The 24,305-nt window shown below is 46.6% G+C and overlaps 1 protein-coding gene across 1 annotated transcript in view; it reads left to right on the top strand.

Moving 5' to 3' along the window:
* The first annotated feature begins 7,413 nt into the window (after nucleotides 1-7,413).
* Nucleotides 7,414-24,305, top strand: part of EHMT1 (euchromatic histone lysine methyltransferase 1) — a 62,347-nt gene continuing 45,455 nt past the window's right edge. The window contains exons 1-2 of the mRNA XM_075716207.1: nucleotides 7,414-7,463; nucleotides 19,259-19,815. Of these exons, the coding sequence (XP_075572322.1) occupies nucleotides 7,418-7,463; nucleotides 19,259-19,815 (603 nt within the window). The 5' untranslated portion in view covers nucleotides 7,414-7,417. The remainder of the gene's footprint in view (nucleotides 7,464-19,258; nucleotides 19,816-24,305) is intronic.

Genomic DNA, 24,305 nt, shown 5'->3' on the forward strand with positions numbered 1-24,305 from the left:
TCTTTTTCCTTCAGTCCCCATCAGGAGGGGGAAGGCTGGTGGATGTGGTGGAGAAGGGGTGAGGTGGTGGGGGTTAAGAAGATCTGACATGCAAGCATCTTCCCTGCAACGCTGCCATACTGTGTCGAAGCAGCACAGTGCCTCTTGCAAAGGAAGTGTTTCACAACTTGTCCTTGTTCCAAGGATGAGGAAACCTCCAGCTCTTCTGGCATTTTCTCTCCATCATAAGTCAGAGCTCCTTTCACCTGTAAAGTATGCTCAGCATGGACGGGGAGAGGACTGGAATGGAGAGGGGCTCGGAAGGAAAAACCTTGCAAGGCTTTTCATGGAGCTCTTGGTGTTAAATGAGGAACTTTTCCCCTCCTCCTCTCCTCATTTTCCTGTGTGCCTGCAAAAATACTCTGGTTTGCATTTAAAGGAGAAAACTGTATGTGCTGGGACTAAGCCAGCTTGTTTATTCAAGGGAAATACCATATTTCCAACCCTTTCTTTCACAGAGGAAGGCTTGACGGAGGATGGCAGACTGGGCTGGGTATTATATTTTTAGGTGACATCGAAGCACGGTTGTGATTCGAAGAAGCTAGAAATCATGGCTGGCATTTTGCATCGAGCTCTGCAAGACCTCTCCTCCTTACTCCCCCCAAACCCCAGAGGGGTTAACTTCTCCTTCCAAAACAGGTGGATTTTGACCTAAATCAAGGAGGGAAAAGGGGGGAAAAAAAAAAACCCCACCCAAGAAAATCACCACCACTACAAACCCACAGCGTGCTACTTTCCACGCTTTCGCAATTTCCCTTCTCCAAAGCGGATTTTTATTGCGAGGGGCTGCGAGTGGTCGGGAGGCAAATGCCCGCTCCTCTCCTCCTGTCAAAAAATGGCAGGTCAGCGTGTGTCTGTAAACAATGCAGTTATGAAATGGCAGCGCCAGGCCGAGCTGAGCATGCTCAGGAGCAGCCTGTAGGGGGAGGTGAGCCGAGAAAGATGATCTAATTCAGTGCAATTCTTGGGATTGAAGGAAAAGACCACGCTCCACTCTTAATGACAGAGCAGAAAAAAAAGGCCCCACGCCGGGGACGAAGCCCATAGGCCATGGAGGAGAGGGTGTGAGGATCTCCCACCTCTAGGACTTCGGGTGCTGGGCAGCGCTGTGTCGCTTTCTCACCCTCCAGGAGAGTAAAGCCTTGGTGAGGTTTTGCTGTAGTTACTAGAGGGACAGGCCCGAGGGTGCAAGTTTTTTTTTGGTTTTGGGGTTTTTTTTGTGTCCTCCCTCCCCTCTCTGTCCGCTTTTCTGGCTCACAGGTGTCGCTGTCTTGCTGCTGGCCTCTTGGTGGCTGGAGGTGACCCAGACGGAGGTGGTGTGGGCAGCTGGGCAAGGTCCTCCAGGCCCCAAGGCAAGCCCACGCAGGGCTTTCCCTCCTCTGCTGACCCAATGAGCCCTTCCGCTGGGCGCTGTTGGGATGGGCAGGGGGAGAGGGAGCTGCTTCGCTGTCTGTGGTGGTTTGGGGGTGGGAAGAAGAGGAGCACGGGGGCTGAAGAGGTGCCTGAGCCTCGCTGATGGGGGTGAGCTGCCTTCCAGCTCCCCTGCCTGGGGCTGCTGCAGCCTGCTTCCTCCAGGCTCCTCTTGGTGCTATGGTTTTATCCTGGCACAGCCTTCCTGGGGACTGAGTGTTTCTGAAATGGCTGGTTTGCTTTTGCTAGAGATAGTGATGAATCTTGGTCTCCATTTTAGGGTTTTCTTCCCCCCCTTCCATGCTCATAGGTGCTAGGAGAAGGCAGGCAGCAGCTGTACTCCCTGCTAACCTCAGCCCTTGGAAGGAGGAGATGCTGTTGTCTGCTCTGGATTTACACTTGCCTGCACATACAAGTTGTACTGGCTTTAACTCTCTTGGGACACAGCTAGGTGGGTACGACGCTTTGCAGCGTGGAAGTGGTGAGGAAGCGTGGCTGTGTCCATTACCGGATGACAGCCCAGTAAATCGGTCTCCCCTTCACGGGAGGCCATGGGCTCTGCAAACCCCTCCCCTTGCCTGAAGCCTGCACGCCATTATGGACTGCGTTGTCTTATGAGAAGTCACTTTAAGTCCTGTTGTGTTTCGTGCACGTGTCTCCTTGTTCCCAGCTGTTGCGTGCAGGGACTTGCGCCTCGTTTCTACCCTCCCCCCTGTTTCGGGAGTTGATTTGTGTGGCTGGAATAGGAGAGACGACATGGGGGTAGAGAAGGAAATGTTTCTTTTCTTTTAGGAAGAGTCTGGGTGAAAGGAATTCAAGAGACAAAAGAATTCCAAAGAATTTGATTTGGGGACAAACTTCAGGCTGAAGGCGGTGCTTGTTGTGAGCTGCAGATAAAATTCCATGTTCACATGATTGCACGAGGCTTATAAGGAAGTGGCCTTTACCTAAAGAGAAAGGATCTTTGAGGCTGGTGACTGCTTTGTAGGCCAGGTACGCTGGTGGTTATGTTTCCTTCCTTCTCCAGTTCAGATGCTTCTGCTGCTTCTAATGACAGGCCCGTGGTCAGCGTCCCCATGAGCAGTGATCCCAGACCTTGCCCGTGCACAGCAGAACCTGAGCAGCACCGAGCTCTGAAATGAGCAGCCTTCACGTGCCTACAAAAGAAACACTCTTTCTACAAGCGTTTTCTTAATCATTACTTCCTATATAATTAACTACAAAATTTTTCTCTTCTCTTTAAGGCAAAGGTTATTTATGAGCAAGTTGGTTTGGGTTGTGTTGTTGGTGTGGTGGTTTTTTGGTTGTTTTTTTTTTTTTTTTTTTGTTAGGAGAAAAAGGGAGGGAAAAAAAGAGTGATTGAGAATCTGCTGCTGCTGCTGGGGTTGCATCATTTATTGAGAGCTTTGCCTCTCTGCCTTGCTACAGTGTGTATTGCAAACCTCACCGCCGCCTTGCACAGGAGGTGAAATCCTGCCCTGCTGAAGGGCTGGCGAGAGCTTTGCCGGAGCTCCGGCTCTGCCGGGGAGCTGGCGTTGGTGTGCATGCCCCAACCGCTCGTGGGGAGCGGTGCCCGGTGGTGTCACCTCTGAGGGGTCAGTGTCCACTGAGCACGGACCTCCTGGCTGGAGGCTTTGCAGGCTGGGCAGGATCAGTCCTGCCCATCCTGCCGGGTCTGCAGGCGGATGTGTTGGTGCAGCTGCGGCCCTGAACAGGAGCAAGCAGAGTTTCAGAGGGGTCTTCCTGCTCCCGGCCCTCTATTTCAGATCGACCTGCTTTAGCTGCATGGCTCCAATCAGAGTAACGCCGCTGCAAAGCCTCAGGTTCCTAGATGGTTGATTTTTAAGACAAAAAAAAAAAAAAAAAAAAAAAAAAGACCCTGGTGAACGTAGACATCTTAGCAATCAACCTCCGCTCCTTCCTGGTCTGCCTGGAGAGAGCTCTGGTTCATGATGTAACTCACTGGTCTCTTGGGTTTGGTAAGCTGCAATATGTTGGAGTTTTGCTGTGCATGTATTGTCTTTGCCTATAAAACCTGTTTGGACCTTTGTGAAGGGTACCCGAATGGCTGATGAAAATGCCAACAAGGAGGTTGAGAAAGCTTTCTGTGTTTCCCAGCTTTGCTCTTTTTCTCTTCTTTTTTTTTTTTTTTTTTTGGTGTGTGGGTTTTTTTTTTTTTTTTTTTTTTTTTTTTTTGTTTTAAAGGCACAACTGTAGTTTCTAGTCATCGTCTGTTTGGAAATGCTGCAGAGCCTTTCCTTGGCCAGACTGACTCGTCTTCCATCCCCTCCAAAGATCTTATGGAGGAGAGGAAGCCTGTTTTCTTGTAAACAGAGGTGGAGAGGAAAAACTAACCCAGCACTAGCTCCTCTGCTTGGATCCTCATGGCTTTTAAAGCACTTTCAAAGACCTAATCAATCTTTCTTAAGATGCAATAATTTTTTTCTCCCCTTGAAACTTGAAAATAAAAGGGTGTGTGGGAGATAATGCTTCACTGCTGGTGGTGTGTACTCTTTATGGAGGCTCTTCAGCCACGGAAGGTTAATAATCGGTCTGGGGTCGGCGAGGGAATGGAGGCGAACGGCTGCGGGAAAGGGGGGAAGGAGGAGAAAAAAAAAAAATGGAGCGAGTGAGACTTTTATTGTGAAGCAGCCTGTGCTTGGCAGTTGGCTTTTGTTGGGACTGCTGCAAGAGCAGACATTTCTCGGCGGGGAGGGTGGGTATAGGATTTCCCTGCCAATCGGGAGCCGACGGATTGGGGCATGGGGAGTGTGAGCAGAAAGGGAAGTTTGCTCTGAATTTAAGGGAGGGGAGGGGGAAAAAAACCCAACACACACACAAAAAAATGGAGGTATTGACACTTGCGGTGAAGTTGCTGCTAAGTTGGCTGGGTGGAGCCGTGGGCCGGTGGGAATGAATGGGCAGCGCTGCCCGGCTGGCGGTGGGCGCCCGTGGGTGCCCGTCGGTCCTGGGTGCCGGCTGCTGCATCTGCCGGGTGCTGGTGGAGCAAGGAGGGGAGAGCGCTGGCCTGGGGTGAAGAGGCTTCGAGCTCTTCACAAGGGTTTCCTGTAGCTTCCTTTTGATTGAAATGCTTCAAAATTCGCAGTTGGGTTCTTTTTCTTTAATTATTATTTTATTTTCTACCATTGTGCTGAGTTTTTGTTTGTTTCAGAGCAAGGCATGGAAGTTGTAAAGCTGCTGCCGCTGCTAGCGAGGGATGTGTCTCTGAGATAAGGAACCAGGAGAGCCCCTGAGGTGCCACCTCAGTTAGCCTTGCCTTGGCACCCAGCTTTTTGTCACTCTCACAGGAAAAAGCGATGTTTTCTCTCTGGCTTCTCTCGGCGCTGGAAATTCTGCTTTGAGAGTTCCTGCCGCTGGCCAGGACCCGGGGCAGCCCTGAGCTCCTGGTAATTGCAGTGAGGAGGGAGGGTGATCGTTAGCTACTGAGGTCTGATTGACTCCAGGGTTCCTGCAGTGACTTTTCTTCAGGCATCATGGGCTGAGCAGCAGCAATGCCTCTGTGGAAGGGAGAGCATGGTGATTTGTGGAGTGTGGTAGCTGCTTATAAAATAACGAAAAACTGAGAAACAAATGGGTAAAAGTGACCTGTGGGAAATCCTGGGGCTTCCAGTATGAGTCAGTTTAATAGCAGGAATATCAAGACCTTTCCTTGTTGCAACAAAGGTTGGGAAAACAAGCTAGTCCCTGTTAGAAAGACTGAGGCTCTTTATCTGCTGCCAGTGTCTGTGGCGAGGGCCTGGGTGCCCCTTCCCCTCGGTGGGAGCCATGGGGCTGCGCTTGAGCCCCGCCTCTCATCAGTTCTCTTTGCGTTAGTCTTGCAGCAGGGTAAATCCATGAGAAAAATGAAGTTATTCCCAGTTTACCAGAAGTCTGGGTAGAGCAGAAGTAGGGTTTACAAGCAGACGTTTACAGTAAGGATATATATTATTGGCTTAGCAAATAAATAAATAAATAAATAAATAAAAGGCTGATCTGTGGTTAAACTTTGGTTTGTATTTTTATGATTGTTTCTTGATGGAATCTGTTGGCCAGTGTATGCTGGAGGTATGTTCTGTTTCAGGCTATCTGATTCGTTGGCTGAGCTGAGGTTTTAAACACTTAATGGCTTTTTGGTGTGTGTCTTAAAATCTGAAGGTGGTGTGCTTGGGGCGCAAGTTCCCTGTTGCTGAGAGCATCTAGACGTGGCTGTGTTCGGTGTTCACTTGTGCTTGGGGGCAGGCAGCCACCCACAACCACCTTCCTCCTTGCTAGAGGAGCAATCCTTGAAGGTGCCCTTAGCTCCGCTTGGCTGAGCCTGGCAGGTGATGGAGGCTTTCCCAAGAACCTGTACCCAGCCGGCATCCCTTGAGTTTCCTCCTTCCCATCAGCTGTCTGCTTTGCAGTTAGTGGCGTTTAGGTGCAGGGCAAGGTGGTCCTGCAGGCACCAAGGGGCAGGGACCCAGTGTTGGATGAGCCCTCCCTGGCTGCATGGGGCAGGGGGCTGCTGAAATCAGGGTGAAAGAAGACGACCCTGTGCTGCAATACCTGCCGGCACCTGGCATTGCAGCTGAGTTCACATGGAAACAAAAGTGACAGGGTGGCTTGTAATAGCAATAGCAGCGCCAAAGCTCATCTTCCCTGCTAGCTTCGGACAGAAACCAATGTGGGGAAGGGCAAGCTGCTGCTGGGCACGGTTTTGGAGCTGATACACTGGGCTTCGTGTGTGCGTCTTATCTCTTTCGCTTGCTTTATGGGAGATGGGCAGGTTGGTTTTTTTTCTTTCTTTATCACTCAGTGCGCTTTAAACCTTGTGATTTGCATGGCTGCAGGCGCCATCTGCTCTCCGTGCTGGCCTACAGCAGTTGGCTTGACCTGGGCTTATTCTTCTCCTGTGGCGCAGGCAGTGTGCGGTGAACCCTTCACCCGGCCTGGCCACGGCCCCGAAGGCGGACATCGCTGCCTCCCTGATCACACGGCAGCTTTGCAAGGCAGTCGCCATCTTTACCTTTCAGACCAGCTTGTCTCCTTAAACACAGAGCTGTGTCAAAGGACCCCTTCTCTTGTGTGTTTGAGGTTTTTTAATACCTTTTTCCTTTTGTTTTGTTTTTGGTAGCTTTTTTTTGTCTTGTCACTTAAAAAAAAAAAAAAAAAAAGAGAAAGAGAAGGTATTAAGGTTGCAGACCTGATATAGCAACGTGACTCCAGCCTTGTGAAAGGCAGAGGAGACGACCAGGTGTTCACTTTTTACAAAAAAATAAAAAAAAGAGAGGGGGGGGAAAAGAAAAATTATTTTCTGTAGAATGAAAAATAGAGCTCATTAACTTGAATATACATGGATGTTATGAATGATGAGTTAGCTGTAGCTCACTGATGGTTTGCATTTTATAAGTTACATTTCAATGAACGACAAAAAACCAAAACCACCAAAAGCATACTTGGGCTGTAAATGTCAATAAATTATGCGTAATGAGAAGTTTGATAGAACTGCCTCCCCCCACCCAAAACCTAAGAAGTTTGGGGGGGAATAAGGGTCACCTCCTTGAGATGCCTCTCGTGACCATTTTAATCCATACCTGTACAGGCACACTTAGCTGGATTCCCAAGCATGTTACGCTCAGAAAAACTGGCTTCATCTTAACCAAAGATCTGTGAGGTCTCAGCCCTGGGCGCAGCTCGAAGCCTTTCCACTTCTCGGGTGAGACAGGCTGTCAGCTGGGTCAAGCCTTGCCGTTTTTTATCTTTGACCTGTGCCTTGGTGGCAGTTTCCTGGCAGCGTTATTTTGCAGAATGAGGTTTCCCCGTGATGTAAACAGGATGTGTCCATGATTGTCTCTTCTTTTAAATGCAGTGTTTGTATGAACATTGAGCTAAACCGTGATATTTTTTTTTTTCTTTCCCACCCTGTCCCTTCTCTCCCCACCCCTAGCGAACAGTGCTGAGTAAGGGAGAGATAAGGAAGGACGCCTGCATGAAGACTGAGCTGCTGAAAGATATCACCAACAACAAAGAGGAAGGTGAGCACCTGCCTCGGTTGAGGGCCAGACCTTGCTCGTGAGGTCGGCACGTGATGGGTACAAAACTAGGGGCTTGGAGATGTGCTCTGTCCCCCAAGCATCTCTGGTGTGGTCCCATGAACAGAGCGGCTCCATTCGCCTCCTGTGTTTATTCTGAGCAGGGCTCTTCCCCGGAAGATGCAAATTTGCTTTTCAGTCCATCCATCTCCACCCACCTGAAGAGTTATATCTTATTTTCACTTCTGCTTTGGTGTGGCTGTGAAACGCAAAGGAGTTACTTTGAACCTCCTCTGTGTGACTGGTTTTAACTGAACTCTGATCCCTGCCACATGATGACCTAGCCCTTTTTCTCCCTCTATTAAAGTTAACTTTCTGTTTTCCTATGAGTTTCTCTGTTGCTCCAGAACAGGTACCAGTTGCTGCAGGATGGCCGGTGGGGTTAGACACTCCACACTTCATGCCGTTTTGGGATGCTTCATGGCTTCTGCATTGTTTCTGCTTGCTTTTTACTTTGCAGGATGCAGTGCACATGTTAATTTGACAAAGTCTTTCCTGCGTGGTTGTCTGTGAGTTGCATGCATGCAAACCTGAGGGCTTAAGAAATGTGTCAGTGGGATTAGGGAAACACCCCCCCCCAGCCCTTTATCTCTTCTTCCCCCCCCCCCCCCCGCTTCTTTCCATGGCTTTATTATTCCTTGACTAGTTATTTCTCATAGCTCTGCAGGGATTTGGTGTATTTTTGTTCTCCTTTCCATAATAGAGCATTAGAAAAGCACTGAACTGGCCCCATCAAAATACCTAGTCTTAGCTAGAAAAAAAAAATTGGACTTAATTCAGATGTGTGCAAGTACAGCATTGCTTTTTTTTTCTCTTCTGTCCAGCATAATGTTTTGTCAGGCTGCTCTAGTTAGAAAGTAAAGCTCAGAACAGGCAAAATATTGAATGCTGCGTCAGATGTGGCCACAGTGCTTGCATATTAACTGGGAGCACGTGAGTGCTGCTGCTGCTGCTGGTTGTGTATGGATCTCGGGTCTGGGCAGACCAGAGACGAAGTCTGAGATGTCAGTGGGAGGTCACATTACTCTGGGAGGAGACTCTTGCTTTGATCTCTTGCCTTGCTTGGCTCAGGACTATAAAGCTAGTTTATTTAGCTCTTGGTTGATCTTAAGGTAAGTGTCAAGAGTCTATGGAGGTAAAATTCCAGAAGGAGGGTGGGAAGAGAGACATTTCTGCACCTTGTACGTGTTGACTGATTTTGACTTGAAGCAAATGCTGTGTGTCAAAAGGAAGCTGAGAACTCTCCCTGTGCAGGAACAGTCTCGAGGATTCACGAGGTGCTCAAATTCCAACCACTTCAGCTTATTGTCCAGTTCTGTTAGCGGGGAAAGAAGGGTCCTAAAATGCAAACTGCGTAGTCTCCGTTCTTGTGGTAATGTCCAGATTGTATCCTTCTCTTTTCCAAACGTACCATGTGTGTAAAAGGCAATGGTTTGTGTGGTCATTGTGCTGTATGCATTGTTCTTCGCTGACCTTCGTTACTGTGACTGTCATAGGAGTTCAGTTGGTTAATATCCCTAAAGTCTGTTAATAACAGTGTTTAGCATTGGCAAAGAATTTACATTTTTGAGTGTTGTGTGGACATGAAATCATTACAGTAGACTTGCAGGGTGGCATGAAATAGTTTTCTTTGAGCCCTGTTTCCTGTCTCAGGCATGGGTGGCAACGTATGGAGCTCGGAGTGGACTGGAAAAGCACCCTGAAGTCTGAGATTTCTCCCTTGAAGTTTACTTGAACAGTCATTTTCCTTTAGCGAGGAGGGTGGGACCAGTACCATCTAATATCTTCATCAGGGATGTAGACAGTGGGATCGAGTGCACCCTCAGCAAATTTGCAAATGACACCAAGCTGAGCGGTGCAGTTGACATGCCTGAGGGTCGGGATGCCATCCAGAGGGACCTGGACAAACTTGAGAAGTGGGCCGATGTGAACCTCATGAGATTTAACAAGGCCAAGTGCAAGGTCCTGCACCTGGGTCGGAACAACGCCTGGAATCAGTAGAGGCTGGGGAATGAAGGGTTTTAGAACAGCCCCGCAGAGAGGGACTTGGAAGTACTGGTGGATGAAAATACTGGACATGAGCTGGCAATGTGTGCTTGCAGAAAGCCAGCCATATCCTGGGCTGCATCAAAAGAAGCGTGGCCAGCAGGTCGAGGGAGGTGATTCTGCGCCTCTGTTCCACTCTGAGACCTCACCTGGAGTACTGCGTCCAGCTCTGGAGCCCTCAGCACAAGAAGGATATGGACCTGCTGGAGTGGGTCCAGAGAAAGGCCACAAAAATGATCTGAAGGATGGAATGCCTCTCCTATGAGGCCAGGCTGAGAGACTTGGGGTTGTTTAGTCTGGAGAAGAGAAGGTTCCAGGGAGACCTTATAGCAGCCTTTCAATACTTAGAGGGAGCTTATAAAATAGATGGGGATAGGCATTTTAGTAGGGCCTGCAGCTGTTGCTACAAGACAGGGGGTAATGGTTTTAAACTAAAAGAAGGTAGAGTCAGACTAGATATATAAGGAAGAAATTTTTTATGATGAGGATGGTGAAACACTGGAACAGGTTGCCCAGAGAGGTTGTAGATGCCCCCATCCCTGGAAACATTCGTCAGGCTGGACAGGGCTCTGAGCAGTGTGATCTAGTTGAAGATGTCCCTGCTCATTGCAGGGGATTGACTAAATGACCTTTAAAGGTCCTTTCCAACCCAAGCCATTCCATGATTCTGTGATGTGTGGGAATGGGAATCTGCACAAGTCTGCTGGTGCTTCTGGGTTCTAGTTTAGGCTGAGCTACTGCAGTACTCTGGTCGTGTGTTTGATGGGAGCCATGGCCTGCAACGTAAGACTAGAACTGTTCTGGATTGTGCACCCTTTGGGAAAATCCCTTTGGCAGGTTGTCTGTCAATATTGAACCTGGGATCTAAAACTTTTGGAGGCTTGAACTTGCAGATCCAAAGACTGACTAAAGGTGTTGTTTGGGCTAAAGACTTTGTGTGAATTACCATGTTTTTCCCTCTTTTTACTCCCCATTGACTAAGAAGGGTACTGATAACTGAGGTCAGTATCAGATCCCCATTTGAACTGTGTTAGGACATACCATAGCTCTGCTGCTGCGTCTCTGAATGGTCTTTTATGAGTTACACCTCTACATACAAACTTGTGCTTTCTCTGTGTCCAAGATGAGCCAGGAAATTCAGGTAGCGTGCAGCTTTGGATGAGATTTAGGGGTCTGTCCCCCAAGCAAGGCACATTGGTACCACTGCAGTAGTGCCTGAGACTGCTGTCTGGCTCCACTGCTGATGAAAATCATCGTGTTGGAGATCTCCATGAAGATCTCCTGTTGCAGGGAAGGCTCATACTCTTGTGGGGCAGTAGCTGAGCTGCCCCAGTTTATAATCTGCTGTTTTGAGGCAGTGCATTGCCTTTCTTGGTTGTCCACAGTGTGCCAGCCTGTCATTTGTGACAACTCAGTAGCTGCTGTCCCAGGGGATGAGTTGTCAGTGCCGTTGGGCTGGGGCAGGGAGCTGGGTGGGTGCTCCTGGGGAGCAGTCTGGAGGTGGGGGTTCTTTGGGTGGGCAGTACAGAAATGCACTGTTGTTACCAGCTGGGATGTCCTCTTCTGGCTTCATCCTGGCACTGATAAAAAGAAATAATTGAACTATAAATTTAACATACATCTGTAGGAATAAGATCTTTGCGTGTTCCCAGCTCTTTAATTTCCAGTTCTGGGGTTGAGTCCCAGCCTGTGTAAAGCCTAGTGTAAGTTCCTCACTAGACTCAGTGTCCCCTTCTGTATAAAATTGCTCAATACAGATAGAAAAAAAGCTGTGGATGAGACACTGTTTTGTTGTCCATGGGGACACGTTCCAGTTCAGTTTTACATGTGGGTGTGAGTTTAGGTCCATCTTTTCCTTTGACAGGGAGGGGAAAGGGGCAGGGAGATGGAAGAAATGAGTGGAAAAAAGTTGCTCTCGTGTTTTATTAAGCCATATTGTCTTTAGTCTGACTCAGAGAGAAACTAATTAAAAAGTGGTTTCTTTGCAAGAATTGAAGTGATTTCAGTTCTCCTCCTAACGTACAGAGCTCCTAGCTTCAAGCTGCATCTTGCTTGACCTTTCAAGGCAAACCGCTCCTTTTCTGATTCCTCAGCCCCAGACATGGAAAGTTACACTAAAGCAGCAGCACGAAGGAGCAAGAAGAAGAGTTGGTAACGAAGTTCTCCATTAGCCTCGGCGATTCTGAGACTTCACCCGAGGCAGCTGTTTTACAAGAGCAACGGTGCTGGAGCATAGTGTTGGATGAGACATGCACAGTCACTTTGCTCTCAAATAAACTTAAAACTGCTTTTAGAGAGTGTCAGGATTTTGAATTCCTGGAGGGGCCTTTTTTCTGTCATCTTTTTTTTTGTTGTTGTTGTTTCTTTTTTTCCCTCTTATTGCAGATAAGATATTGCAGATATTGCTGCTGTGAGTGAGGAAAGTGCTGCTTTCCACTGAGCAGCTGCAACCTTTACATTCCCAGGTGCATAGATGGCTGCTTTAAAAGGAGAAAAAGAATAATCTCCTCACCTCGCCGTACTCAGCACTGGGATCCCCTGTTGACGCTGACAGCCAGGAGACCAGACAGAGCAAAATGATGCTTAGGTATTTTAGATGTTTGCACAGATGTGCACGCAGGTGTTCCCCGTGTTCAAGACCTCTGCTCCAGGGAAGCTGTGTACCGTGGCAGACAGGCTGCAGCAGCAGCAGAAACATGCTTGGAGCCTGGCAGCCCCAGAACAGGAGTATCCCTCAGTCATGGACAAGTTCAGGGCCTTGTGACCAGCACTGTGACACCGTGGACCTGATCCCACAGCAAAGGAACAAATTAATTTCACACAGGCCTTTAAACTGCTTTGAGTCACTGCCGGTATTCACAGGCAGCCCACTGGCGAGATGCTGAATCCCATTTACCTGACCTCAGTATAATCTCAGTATTGAGCATTAACAGCAGAAGTTGTTCTTGTTTTTTTCTTTTTTTCACTTTTCCTGTTTTGACTCTTGGCATGTCTGATGGGAGGTGGGAAGCAGTGATACTGCCACAGGGTGACAGTGCTCCAGGGCACTGGGAGGAGCGGAACTTAAGTTTTTGAAATACAGGCCAGGCTCTTGGATAGCTATCACCCACCTTCATGGATTTAAAAGGGTGGGGGAAAGAAAAGACCATCAATAACTCGCCCCAGAGAGGAACTTCGGCCTGAAACACTTAGTTCTCTTCATTTCTTGGCTTCAAAATGCTCTGCTTTTTGGCTTGAACGATAGAGGTGGTGCTTTCCCTTCAAATGGATACAGGATCTTTAGCCACCAGTTCTCCCTAGTCTGTATGGTTTCAGTCCCCAACTCTTTGTCATCCTTTTTATGTCAGACGGGCTTCTCTCTGCTTTACAATTTTCTTTTTTTTTTCACTTTGAGGAGGGAGGGGGAGGGAACTTGTAACACAAGGATTATAAGCAGGTGCATTTCTCGCTTTTAAAAGTTTATGCAGCAGGACAGTCGGGTATTGAATAAATGACTGTGGTATCTGTGGTGTTTTAAAGATGATCTGCAAAGTGCTTAAGTAAAAAAAAAAATCTGTTGAATGTGTGTATATATAAATACAAATGTATGCAGTACTTACTTGTACTGCCATTCAAAATCGTGAGCTTTTCATTTAAGCTCTGTCTTTGCTTAGTTCAGAGTTGGACGTTTCTCTTGCAGCAGCTGAAGCCTCGTGGCTCTGCTGAATGCACAGAGCTGCCCTGTGCTCTCTGCTGGGGGCACTTGAAATGCATGGAAAATACTGTGCAAGACATGCACAGTTGGGTGTCTCTCCTCTACCAGTGCTTAGCACCAAGATGTTCAGAAAAATGTGTAAAAGTTCCAGATCAGATAATAGTGCATTTGCTTGTAGGATATTTTTTTTTTCTTTCTCCCCCACCCCCAACTTAGTGATGATTGCATTTTGGCATTAAGTATAAGGGCTAATAATGCTTGCATATTTTTCTTATTTTGTCTCACTGAGCAGTGAAATCTGAATTTAAAAAAATATATTTAAGACCTTATTTTTTTCAGAGCATTCTCACAGTAGTACAGAGTTTTTTGCTGATCATCTGGCTGCCTGCATATGGAAAGTTTCTGGTGGCTACTCATCCCCTTTGGTCTCTGCAGAGGTGATTCGCTTCCCTCTGGCTGTGGCCAGGACGGCTGGTGGGGACCATAGCGCATCTGTTAGACAAGCTCTGCCCACAGGCAGGTTTTGGCAGGCTGAACCGAGCTCCGGGGCAGGACCGGAGCCAGGTCTGGCTCCGCTAGAAGGGCTGGAAACCCAACAGGCAAAGGCAGTGGAGAGGAACCAGCATTGCAGTCGGGGCTGAGAGAGCAGAGGTAGGTTTCATTTTGCCTAATTTAGATTTTTTTTTTTTTTTAAGTTATCATCATTCTAATTCTGGACTAGTCCAGCTCATTTCTGCTTACAAGTGGTAGGCATATCCAAGTGGTGATTAGTTTATCCAAAGACAGATGTCTAAAGTCAGACTGTGCTTTTTGAACTGTTGTCTTCATTCTGTTGGTTACAACAGTGGTTTAGGGTCACCCTGGAGTTTGAGATGTCTTTTAGACACCTAAAATGAAATGAGATGTTCTCATCCTGTCTGGCTTAGTTTCTCCCCTACTTTCCTAAGATTCTGTTCTCTTCATGGGAATTTTAATTCAATTTTGAATGATGGTGTTTGATACTGAGAAGAAAGCTTAAGGCTGAAACGTCTGCAGAGGGTCTGCTTGAGCCTGAAGAGAGGTGGGAGGGGTGTGAACTCTTCCTTGATCTCAGTGAGTTGCTAATTCAGAGAAGTGATTTAAATACATTACTGATTATCCTTTGCCACATGGAGTTGCAGGGGTAATGTAACTGCATAATTTTCCGAGTCTTAAATTCTTTGTGTTACTAAAATGTAGCCAGCTCCTAGAAGATGCACCTTTACTGAAGTTTTGTTTCAACTTCGTATCAACTTCAGATACCTATCTGGGAGAAAGGGCACCATAACAAAATAAATCTCTTGGGCAAGAGATCCTACATACCCATCCTACACGTTGCTGGATTTTAAGTTAATGTCAAATGCTTGGATTGGGATGCCGGCAGAGTTGTGGTCAATGTGACAAGTTTGTACTGCTGCATATGGTGTAGGGGATGCATAAGGGAGCTCTGAAAATACTAGGGTGTTTCTAGTAAATGAGATTACACTTCCATGGGCATAGGTTATATCTTTCTACCTTTCATTTTTTTTAATCGAAGAATGGTTGTAGATTAAGGAACAATGAGGGTCTTGGAGAGAAAAGTGAATATGGAGGAAACATAGTTTTGCTCTATTTAGAAGGAATGAATACTGTCAAGTCTTAAAGTTTTAGAGAAATAGTGATTTTAGGTTTTTATTCACTTGCACTTGCAGTGCACAAGAGCAGAAAAGCTGTTGAACAGCATTTTCAAGAAGAGAACTCGTTGCTATGAGGCGTATTTGAAATCAAGATTTTAGCAGGTTTGCAGTGAAACTTTTTCTTTTATAATGGAAAAAGGGAGATGAAAAGGTCATGTCAGGAGCAAGAGTTTCTTTAGCTGACTGGTGCTGTTGAAGAGCTTCTGTAGGCTGTTTTATTCAGTATTTCTCCATTGTGAATTTCCTACTGTCTCTAGTTTGCGTTTCCATCCCCATCTATAGGCCATATTTCAGCAAAAGTGTAAATATATATTGAATTGTGTCTATTCAGCAATGCTCATAAATGTGCAGTTAGTGTACCTAAGACTTGTTGAACGTGGTCAGACTTGCAGATGTGTCCTGTTACATGAGGATGGAGCACCAAGTTAGAGGCAGAGCATCATGGTGAGTGGAGTGGTAGCCTAGCCTGGGATGGCAACTCCTATTTTCCTATTACCAGACCAGGTATTTTGGTTGTGAAAACCAGCATAGCTTACTTGGGTTACCACATCTTATTAAGCAACATAGCTCCTGACATAAACTAGTTATTTGTGGGCGTCTCTTTAATTCGATGTTCAGGTAGGACCCTGGGATGACAAGCTCCTGCAGTTGGTGGGTTGGCTGTGGTACTTCTTGCAGGAGCCCTGTGCTGTACAGGAATGCAGTTTGTAGAAACCAGTGCTATTACAAAGTATTTATGAATTTGTTTTAGTGCTGCCAGAAAAGGGAGCAGGAGGATGGAGATGATCTTTCCTCAAAGAAGCCTGTCCCAGCAGTTCAGGACAACCTTGCTCATGGTGTCTCAGACCTGTTGGAGGCTGGAGAGGGGTGTAGTCTCTCTTCCCATGCAGTCCTTGGCCTCTGCTGATTCTTGCCAGCCAGTGAGCCATGTGTTGCCAGTTGGCATAACCGCTTTTGTCATGGGGATGCGTGTCCATTAAGGACCGAGCTATGACACTCTGCAATGCATTTCACTCGGCCCACTGAGCGGTGGCAGCGCTGATGGTTGGGGCTGGAGCTGGAAGCTGTAGGACCTCACTTTGCCCTGCAATGTGTGCAGTTGTTTACAGCAGGGCAGAGTGGGTGCATAATCCTGTTAAATTAAAACCATAGCCCTCACGACTGCTGTCAAGTTCTCCTGTTCTGTGCAACTTCAGGGACTATGAAATTTCCTATCTTTGTTTTGTCAAATCTGAAGTCATACAGATTTGGAAGTCTGGTGCCTGTTTATAGGGGATTGATGGCACTTCCACAGTCAATCAGATTGTATTTTGCACACTTAATGTGTGTGTGGGAAAACTGTATGTGGGATTTTAATTTTAGCGTCATGGATTTTTCATAAAGTCCGTGATGCTTTCTGGAGTAATGCAGTTATTCTTTCCCCTAGGGCAGTGCTTTAATTTACCTTGTTTTGTTGCCTTCATGGCAGGTAGAGCAATTCTTGCCCTCTGCTATTCAGTTTATCTAATAGTCAGCCACGGAAGTTATTTGACTGCTCTGGTGGGAGTGCACAGTATTTAAATCAACAAATATTGAAGGCTTCATTTGGCCAGGTGTCTAGTGCTGAGCACTAGAAACCTCCATCTGTGGTTAGGGAGCTCATTTTTTTGTTTTCTTCTGGCACTGACTTTGCTGAAATAATTGCTTTAACGGCCACAGCACGGTCTTTTGACACCAAATGCAGAAAGAGAAACAAGAATTGAAAGAATAAGGGCATAGCTGTTGGCTCCCTCTGCCCAAGACTTTTGAAATAGTTAAATAACAGTGGAAAAACTAGCACTTTATATTTTCCCAATCGGAGCTGTTGCTATCCAAAACAAACCCTGGTGCATCTTATCAGAGCTTTCAGTACACAGAAGGTGGTCCGGGTGGCATGAGGGGGCAGCAGATGGAGGTGATGACTTTGAGTTGTGCTTGGAGAGCCACTCAGTTACTGCCTACTCGAGGTGGGGTTTCTGCCTCTGCCCGCCTGCATGTGCTCCACCGAGCACCAGTGACCTCTTTTTGGAGGCTTTGGAACTCGTTTTGGAGGCTCTGAGCTGGTAGAGCCCATGTGGGAAGCAATTGCAGGCTGAGCTGCCTGGGTTTGGGGGGAATGGACTGCTTAGTGTAGGTGTCTCATCAGGAAAAATGGCCTAAGTTGAACCATGGGGAAGAGTTACCACTTGTCATCAGGTTTTGAAGACACTTTCCAGTAAGATGCTTAGTGCCCAACATCTGCAGCTTTCAGTTGGAAACACAGGGCAGAACTAGGGCTGTCCCTCTTGTAATTTATGGGTGGGACTAGGCTGGAACAAGTTGAGCACTGCAGCAGGCCTTTGAGACCCAGCTGCGCAGAGCCCTGACCAACCTGGTTTGGATTCAGCGTTGACCATGCTTCAAGCCAGAGGTTGGATTGGATGGTCTGAGTGTATTGACCAGTTCTAAGAGGGCTTGCAGTTTGATGCAGGAAATGTTTGTCTTTAAAACCCAGGTGAGCACCAAAAAATGGGAATTTTGGGGAGTAATATGGTTGTTGTGGGTACTAGAATGCATTGGTTTTAGAGTCTAGATCTGCAAATGCTGTTTGTGCAGAAACTGATGTCAAATAGATCTTTTAGGTCAACCCAATGGTAAGGAGATGAATTGAATGAACGCTTTAAAAAGGGGTTGGAAAGAACGGGGTGGGAAGGCCCTCAAGTAGTTGGGGAGAGACTTTTTTCCCAATTGCCACAAACTGGAAAGGGAAAGCGTGCTTTCTGGGAGGAGCAGTTCCAGTGAGCTGTGCCCCGCTGTTCCTCCAGACTAACCCAGCCTTGCTGGTGTTGGCACTGAGCTGCAAGTGCTCAGGGGCATGCAGCAAAGCCCCACAGAGCTCGGCTTTGAACCATTAGCCCAGGTGTATTGGACTTGACATCTTGGGGTGCAGGATCTTGGTTCCTCTTCATGCTTTAGCCTTGCATCAGGTTTTTGCCAGGTCAGCAGAAACATTCAGAATATTGTTTTCCTTGAGTGTCTAGGCTTCAAGAGCAGTGTGAAGTGAGATGCTGATATTCAGCATGCTGGTCTGGCTTGCAAAGTTGTCCTCCAGTTTGACTCTGGGCCCTTCTGAATACTGTAGGCAAAAATCGCTTTGATTTGAGCTGGTTGTAAATCAGTCCTACCTGCTTTGACAGCCCACTTGGACAAAGCTTTCGCTGATGCTTCTTGTGATGCTTTTCATAACTGTCTGGCCTCTGGAAGGAAAACAATACAAGGAATCCCTAACAGCAGGTTGATTTAATAATTTTACTGAACGTGCCAGTGAATTGTTATCACTTGTGGTTGCCTACGGAGCTGCTAGTTTGTCATGTCGGAAACCTTTCTGCAAGTGCACGGCATTCATACTTGGATTTTTTCATCTCAGGTCTGAAATCTCTGATGGGACAAATTCACTGATGGGAGGAGCATGGGAATGTTTGGAAGGGAAGGGAAAAAGAACTTTATACGTGCACACTCCTGTTTTATCTGTGCGTGAGCTTTTAGTCAGTCTGCAAAAATCTTGCTGCATTTGAATCATGTAATTATTTTAGTCTAAAATTGCATTTAACATGCTTCACCCCTGTGTTTACTCTGGCTATTGCCTCTGAAGTGACACCATGAATCCTGCTCCTGTGCTGCTTCCTCCCAGCGAAAGAGCCGGTCTCCACTGGACAACATTTCCAGGAGAGCTGTGATTGCCAGGGAGTTAACTCCTTGTGACACTTCTTTTAGCAGCAGAGCTCCAACGTAGACACTTAGCTGCTGAGCTGTGTCTGTGCCACAAAAACTTACCTGTACAGCCCTACCAGCAAGCTTTTCTTGTGTTAATCTGGCATTGTGAAAGGCTTTGCCAGCGATCTGAATGCAAGATTGGGCAGCGTTTTGTTTGACATGTGAGGTGTTGACATATGGTCTAATTAGTTATTGGAAAAGCTAAAGATAATATTTACCTTGAAAAATCCATAGTTGGGAATAAATGGCCACATCTGCAGCTGAGGCAAGTGAGAATGAGTGCGCTGCTTTCAACTGAGCCACCCACCCCAGTTTTCGCCATCTGCGGATCCAGGCAAGCCAATCAGGTAGGTGAGTGAGCAACCTAAATGGATGTGTGTGTATATATATATATATAGCAAGCAGTTTTCTAGGGGAGAGATGTGCTCTTCATTAGCCACTGTAAGTAGCTGTACCTTCTCTTTGGAGTTTTGATACTGCTTGTGACCCTTTTCTTTCTCCTCTCTTCCTCCTTATCCTCTCTTTTTCTCCAGGGTTTAATGCCATGGCTGCAGATGAAAGTGCTACAGAAAAGCAAGCGGGGGAACCAAAAATGGCAGTAGATGGTGAAACCAACGGTTCCTGTGAGCACAGCGAAGCTGGTAGCCACCCAAACCCAGCTAAAAACACTCAGGACAGTACAAAAGTGAGCCAGCAGGACTCTAGTACTAAATTAAATAGGATAGCAGAAAATGGCATTTCTGAACGAGATGGTGAGACTGGGAAGCAAAACCATATGAAAGCTAATGACTTCACACAGACTTCTGTAACAGGGAGCAATGGATATATTTTAACCAAGCAGATGGCACAGGAGCAACCTCTAAGGACTACCAGCACCTTTGCTTCTCTCACCGGCCATGCTGCAAAAACCCTTCCAGGAGGAGCAAGCAAAGGGAGAACTGTGGGCTCCTTTTCTCAGATGCAAGCCACGATGCCAACCAAGCTTGGGGAGGGCAGTAAGGACATGGATGCTAAAAAAGCCACGGCTGCTAACACTGAAGTCAAGGTCCACAGAGCACGGAAGACAATGCCTAAACCCACCCCTAGCCTGGTAATGTATATGCCCAGCAGTCAGTGCTGCTGCGTTTCCTCTTGAATTTCTTTGAGTGCCTGAAAGGGATACCTTGCTGCATGGGAGCACATGTAATTTGGAGGTGTCCCGCTGAGTGGATTGATTTCCCCCCCCCCAATATATATATATGTATATATTTTTTTATTATTTTTTCTCTTCCTACAGAGAGACAGAGGTGTTAAAATAGAGTCACGTGGCCACCGTCAGCTCTCTTCCCCAATGTGTTTCTAAATATATAATTGATCAATTGCCTTCTCCAACAGATCTATGCGAGACACTAAATGGCCTTTCTCTCTTGGCTGTATTGCTCATCAGCTGTCTGCTGGAATCCAGAGCTGCTTGTGAAACAAATTAGATTTCTTATAGTTCGACCCAAAGGAAATTAGGCATAGCATGTTAACTTGAGGCTTCTCCTAAGCTTGGAAGCTGTCAAGAAGCTGAAATGTTAGGCAACTTGATTGCATTGCCGAATCATTATAGTAATAAACCAGATGATGTTTTCTCTCTCTCTGTATGTTGCCTGCAGTAAAGCAACTTGTTCAGAAATCTTCACTCCAGAATCCTTAGGGGTGGATTTTACCATCACTTAATAAAACAGAGCTCCGCCTTTTTTTTAGGAGGCAAATGGAGATGTGAAGTCATCTGGTGCGTTCATGTTATAGTAGGGTGAACAGAAATGGGCCTTTCTTTGTCATTGGCCAAGCTTGGTTCTTTGGCAAAAGAACCAAAAAAATAACCAGGAGGTAAGGAATAGATTACTGGAACAGGCAGATATCCGCTACAAGCACTTGGTCTCCAGCCCTGTGATGCTTTATATTTGGCTAAAATGAGCTAGATCCTCTCATTGTGCTGTGTCTAATGATGGAGAGAGACTGGCCTTTAGGTATCCTGCACCTAGGTCAATGAAAGGGTTGTGAGCCCTGCTTGGCAATGTGAGTCACACCCAGAAATAAATGGGAAGCTACTGCACCTTTGTAAAGGGTTGGGGCAATGGATTGCTGTTAGCTACCAGTGTATTACGGACCAGCAAATGCAAAGTGATTCTCGGATGTCACCCACATGTTGCAGCAAAGCAATAATATGATGTGAAGGTCTCAAAGTTGTGAATCGCTGTGGTCTGGAGCAGGGGAAGAGAGAAAAAAAAAAGATGGGTGGCACCTAGCCAGCCACAGATGGGGAAAGGTGCCCTTGGCTGTGGCACCACCTGTGCTTCCGGAAGCAGGTGGGAGTCCAAAGAGCACATCAAGATTACAAACCTCATGGGCACCCAGTCTCAATAGTAGGGCAGAAACCACACCTGCCATGATTTCACAACCATTCTCCCAAACCGCTAATTTCCCCTCTGTCTTCCCCGATTGCATTTTAATTCTCTTGCTCTCACACCTCTGCTGTGTTTTCTGGCTAGCAAGTGGGGAAGCCCAGATGCAATACATGCAGCCTGATGAAAATCTCACATAAGGCTGTCTCTTACCCAAACAAGGCTTTGCAACCGAAACTGCCTAGCAGCTTTCCTCCAGCAACCTGTTGTGCTCTTAAATTAGACCGGGCAAACCCCCAGACCCTTGTGGAATTTGACAGGGAGAGATCCCTTGGGACTGAGCAATTGAAAGAGGCAATTCCCTTCTGAAAGACGACTGCTAGGTTAGGAGGGAGTGTTTTCCTCATTCATATTTCATGATACATCAAAAGAATATTTTTATGCAACCCCTTGGGCTTCAAGGTTTGTCTCTAGAAAGCTGTGTGCAACGTTTGTGAATGCTTGCAGTGCTCCATTACAGGAGTTGCTGTGATGGTGCTGTTGATTGTTATTTGCTCACACAGTTACAGCGGCTTCAAAAACCAAAGTGTGGAGTTGTTGGGCCACTCTAGAAAGTGCATAGCCCGTCCTCAGCACCTCTGGCCATTTCCCTTGGGCTTAAAATAGGGAGAGAAACAAAATTCACAAGAAGGGTTGTGAGAATAGGCTATTCCATGTTCTCCGCTCAAACCTCTGCATCTGAATGTGAACCCAAGATTTGATATCATTTCTGCAAGACAATGAAACATCTGTTTTGTTCAGCCTTCCTGATAATTACTACCTAATTTTTCCCCATTGTCTTTCGAATTTACATGCTATTTTCTTTTGAGTAGCAGAGTCCTTGCTAGTTGTCATTTTTCTATCCTGATTATTTCCTTGTTGAGCAGCTTATAAGAGGCTCATCAGTACAGCATTGCAGTAACTTTTTCATGCACCAGCCTCCACATTCACACCTTTTCCCCTTCAAAAACACCATGATAGCAGGTGCTGTATTCCAGGAAATAAGTTGTGGAGATCACCCAGAAGTTGATGTTACAGGACACAGTTATTTTCTTTGCTAATAATATTTTAGAGTATTTTGGTTTTTTGGTAGACTGTTCTTGCAGACATGTGCTGCCTGGAAGAAGCGGGTGGGGGAGGGTATTTTGTTGCCTGCAAAGGGTAAACATTTGTTTGCCCCGGCTCCTGCAGAAACCTACTGGGGCCAAAAATCAGTTTCTGTAATACAGTAGTTGTCAGGGGACCTTGGTAGCCTTTTCCTGCATATGCGGATTGGTCTTTGAAAGGAAGAAAATAATTTTCTCACAAATTTAACCAGCTTTTTCTCTGTTTAGGAGTTGCTTCCTGAATTGGGATCGAAGCTGAATCTGAAACAGGTGACAATTTTAATTGATGTTGTCGCATGTTAAGGTGGCTTTTGAACAGAGACCTCAGAAGAGTTGTTGACAGTATCATTTCTGCTTCCTTTCTGATTACTGCAGTAACACAAATGCTGCACCTTTAGAAGAATTTATTTCTTTCCTTCTTAGTCAATTTACAACCCTATTAAGAACCCAAAAGTTTCCAGGACCAGGCAACAGACTGAAAGGCAAGTGTGTGTGTGTATGTGTTTTGAGCTTGGAGAAGGCCCTTGGTGCTTAGTAACTCCAGTTTCTCAGCTTAACATCACTAAGACATGTCTGGAAGGGATAAAGGATGATAGGTAGTGAAAGCTCCCATAGCTGTCTCTTGAGATAGGGGGAGCAGATGCCTGAATTGGGAATCCCGAGTTAAGTTTCTGTTCGTTACTTGGTGACCACGAGGCTGTAGTTTGAGGTGTGTGTCTCTGGTAGTAGTTTTTTATGCTGTGCAGAGGACCGGATCAAGGAAACTGAACTGTCAGAAGAAACAGTGCAAATTATCTGTGAAATTAGTATCTCAGCCTGCTTCACAGTGTGAGCCCAAAATGTAGGGTACAAATTTTAACTGGGGGAGACAAACCCTGGGCAGAAAGGAGGAGCTTGGAGCAGAAGACACTTTACTTATGTTGCTGTTTCTACCAATATTCATCAAACTATACATTTAAGCAGCATTGCCACTAAATATCTGATCCCAGGACTGGTAAGCTGCTTGCTTTCTGTGTGCACACAGGTGTTCATGTTGCTGTAAAGTATTATTTTCTGTGTTGGTGCCCAGCAGTACTGCAGCAGTGTGCTGATGTGGTCTGTGGGTTGCTCTGTAGGAGCTCCTGGCCTAAGAACGTCTTCATCTGTTGGGGCCAGGGAGGTGGCAGTTGGTGGTTCGCAAGCATCTGGGATTGCTCAGCGGGCTCAGACCCTCTAACGTGCAGAAAACTCAAAACAAAGGCCAGGTCCTAATGGTGATAGGTATGTTGCCTCCTTGGGGGGAATAAAAAAGAAGAGTAGAGGGCATAGTGAAATAGAGCTCTCCATCTGATTGCAAGTGCTGCTGTCAGCTTCTCTGAACCTAGAAGGTGCACCCATTGAGGACCCTCTCCAGAGGGGTACCCAGGTGTGCACAGGCAGACTGAAAGTGTGAAGTCCATGTGTGCGAGCTTGGCCACAGTTAAATATCCCCTATGGGAAATCTCCTTCAGGAGTGACAAGGCCATAGACTACCATTGGACTTCTTATATAGAGGGTTTACTGCAGAGGGAAGTAGAAAGTGAATGTATATTGTTCAGTACTTTTAATTTCATATTTAACTGGTTGTGCTTGCAGTGCTGACGCGGCCGGGCCGGCTGAAGGTGGCTGCCCCAGCTGCCGACCACAGCCCTCAGAAATAACCGTCCCAGTCCCAGGTTCCCGGCAGACCTATTTCTGTCAGGAGGCTTGCTATCGAAACTGGTTTGAGCTACTCTGTTTCATTCTGACTGATGTGTCATGTTCCCTTCCCTCGAGCTGCTTGATCTAGGAGGGGACAGGGACGAGGACTGGGGTCTCCCCTGACCTGGCAGTGTCCACACCTCTGAGCAGTGCTGGTTCTGAAACCCATTAAGTGCAGGTTTGTAGCTTGGTTTAGCACAGTCTGCCTGGCAGCCTAAACCCGTATGATTTTATGCAGATACGTGACCACACACAAATCAGTGCAATTGTAATCAAGTCACACCAGAATCGGTCTTCTAAATGGACGCTTGTCAATCTGCAGATAAAAGGGTGTTAATAGGAGGATG

Source organism: Pelecanus crispus, chromosome 9 (genome assembly GCF_030463565.1).
Source record: "Pelecanus crispus isolate bPelCri1 chromosome 9, bPelCri1.pri, whole genome shotgun sequence".
Taxonomy (NCBI): Eukaryota; Metazoa; Chordata; class Aves; order Pelecaniformes; family Pelecanidae; genus Pelecanus; species Pelecanus crispus.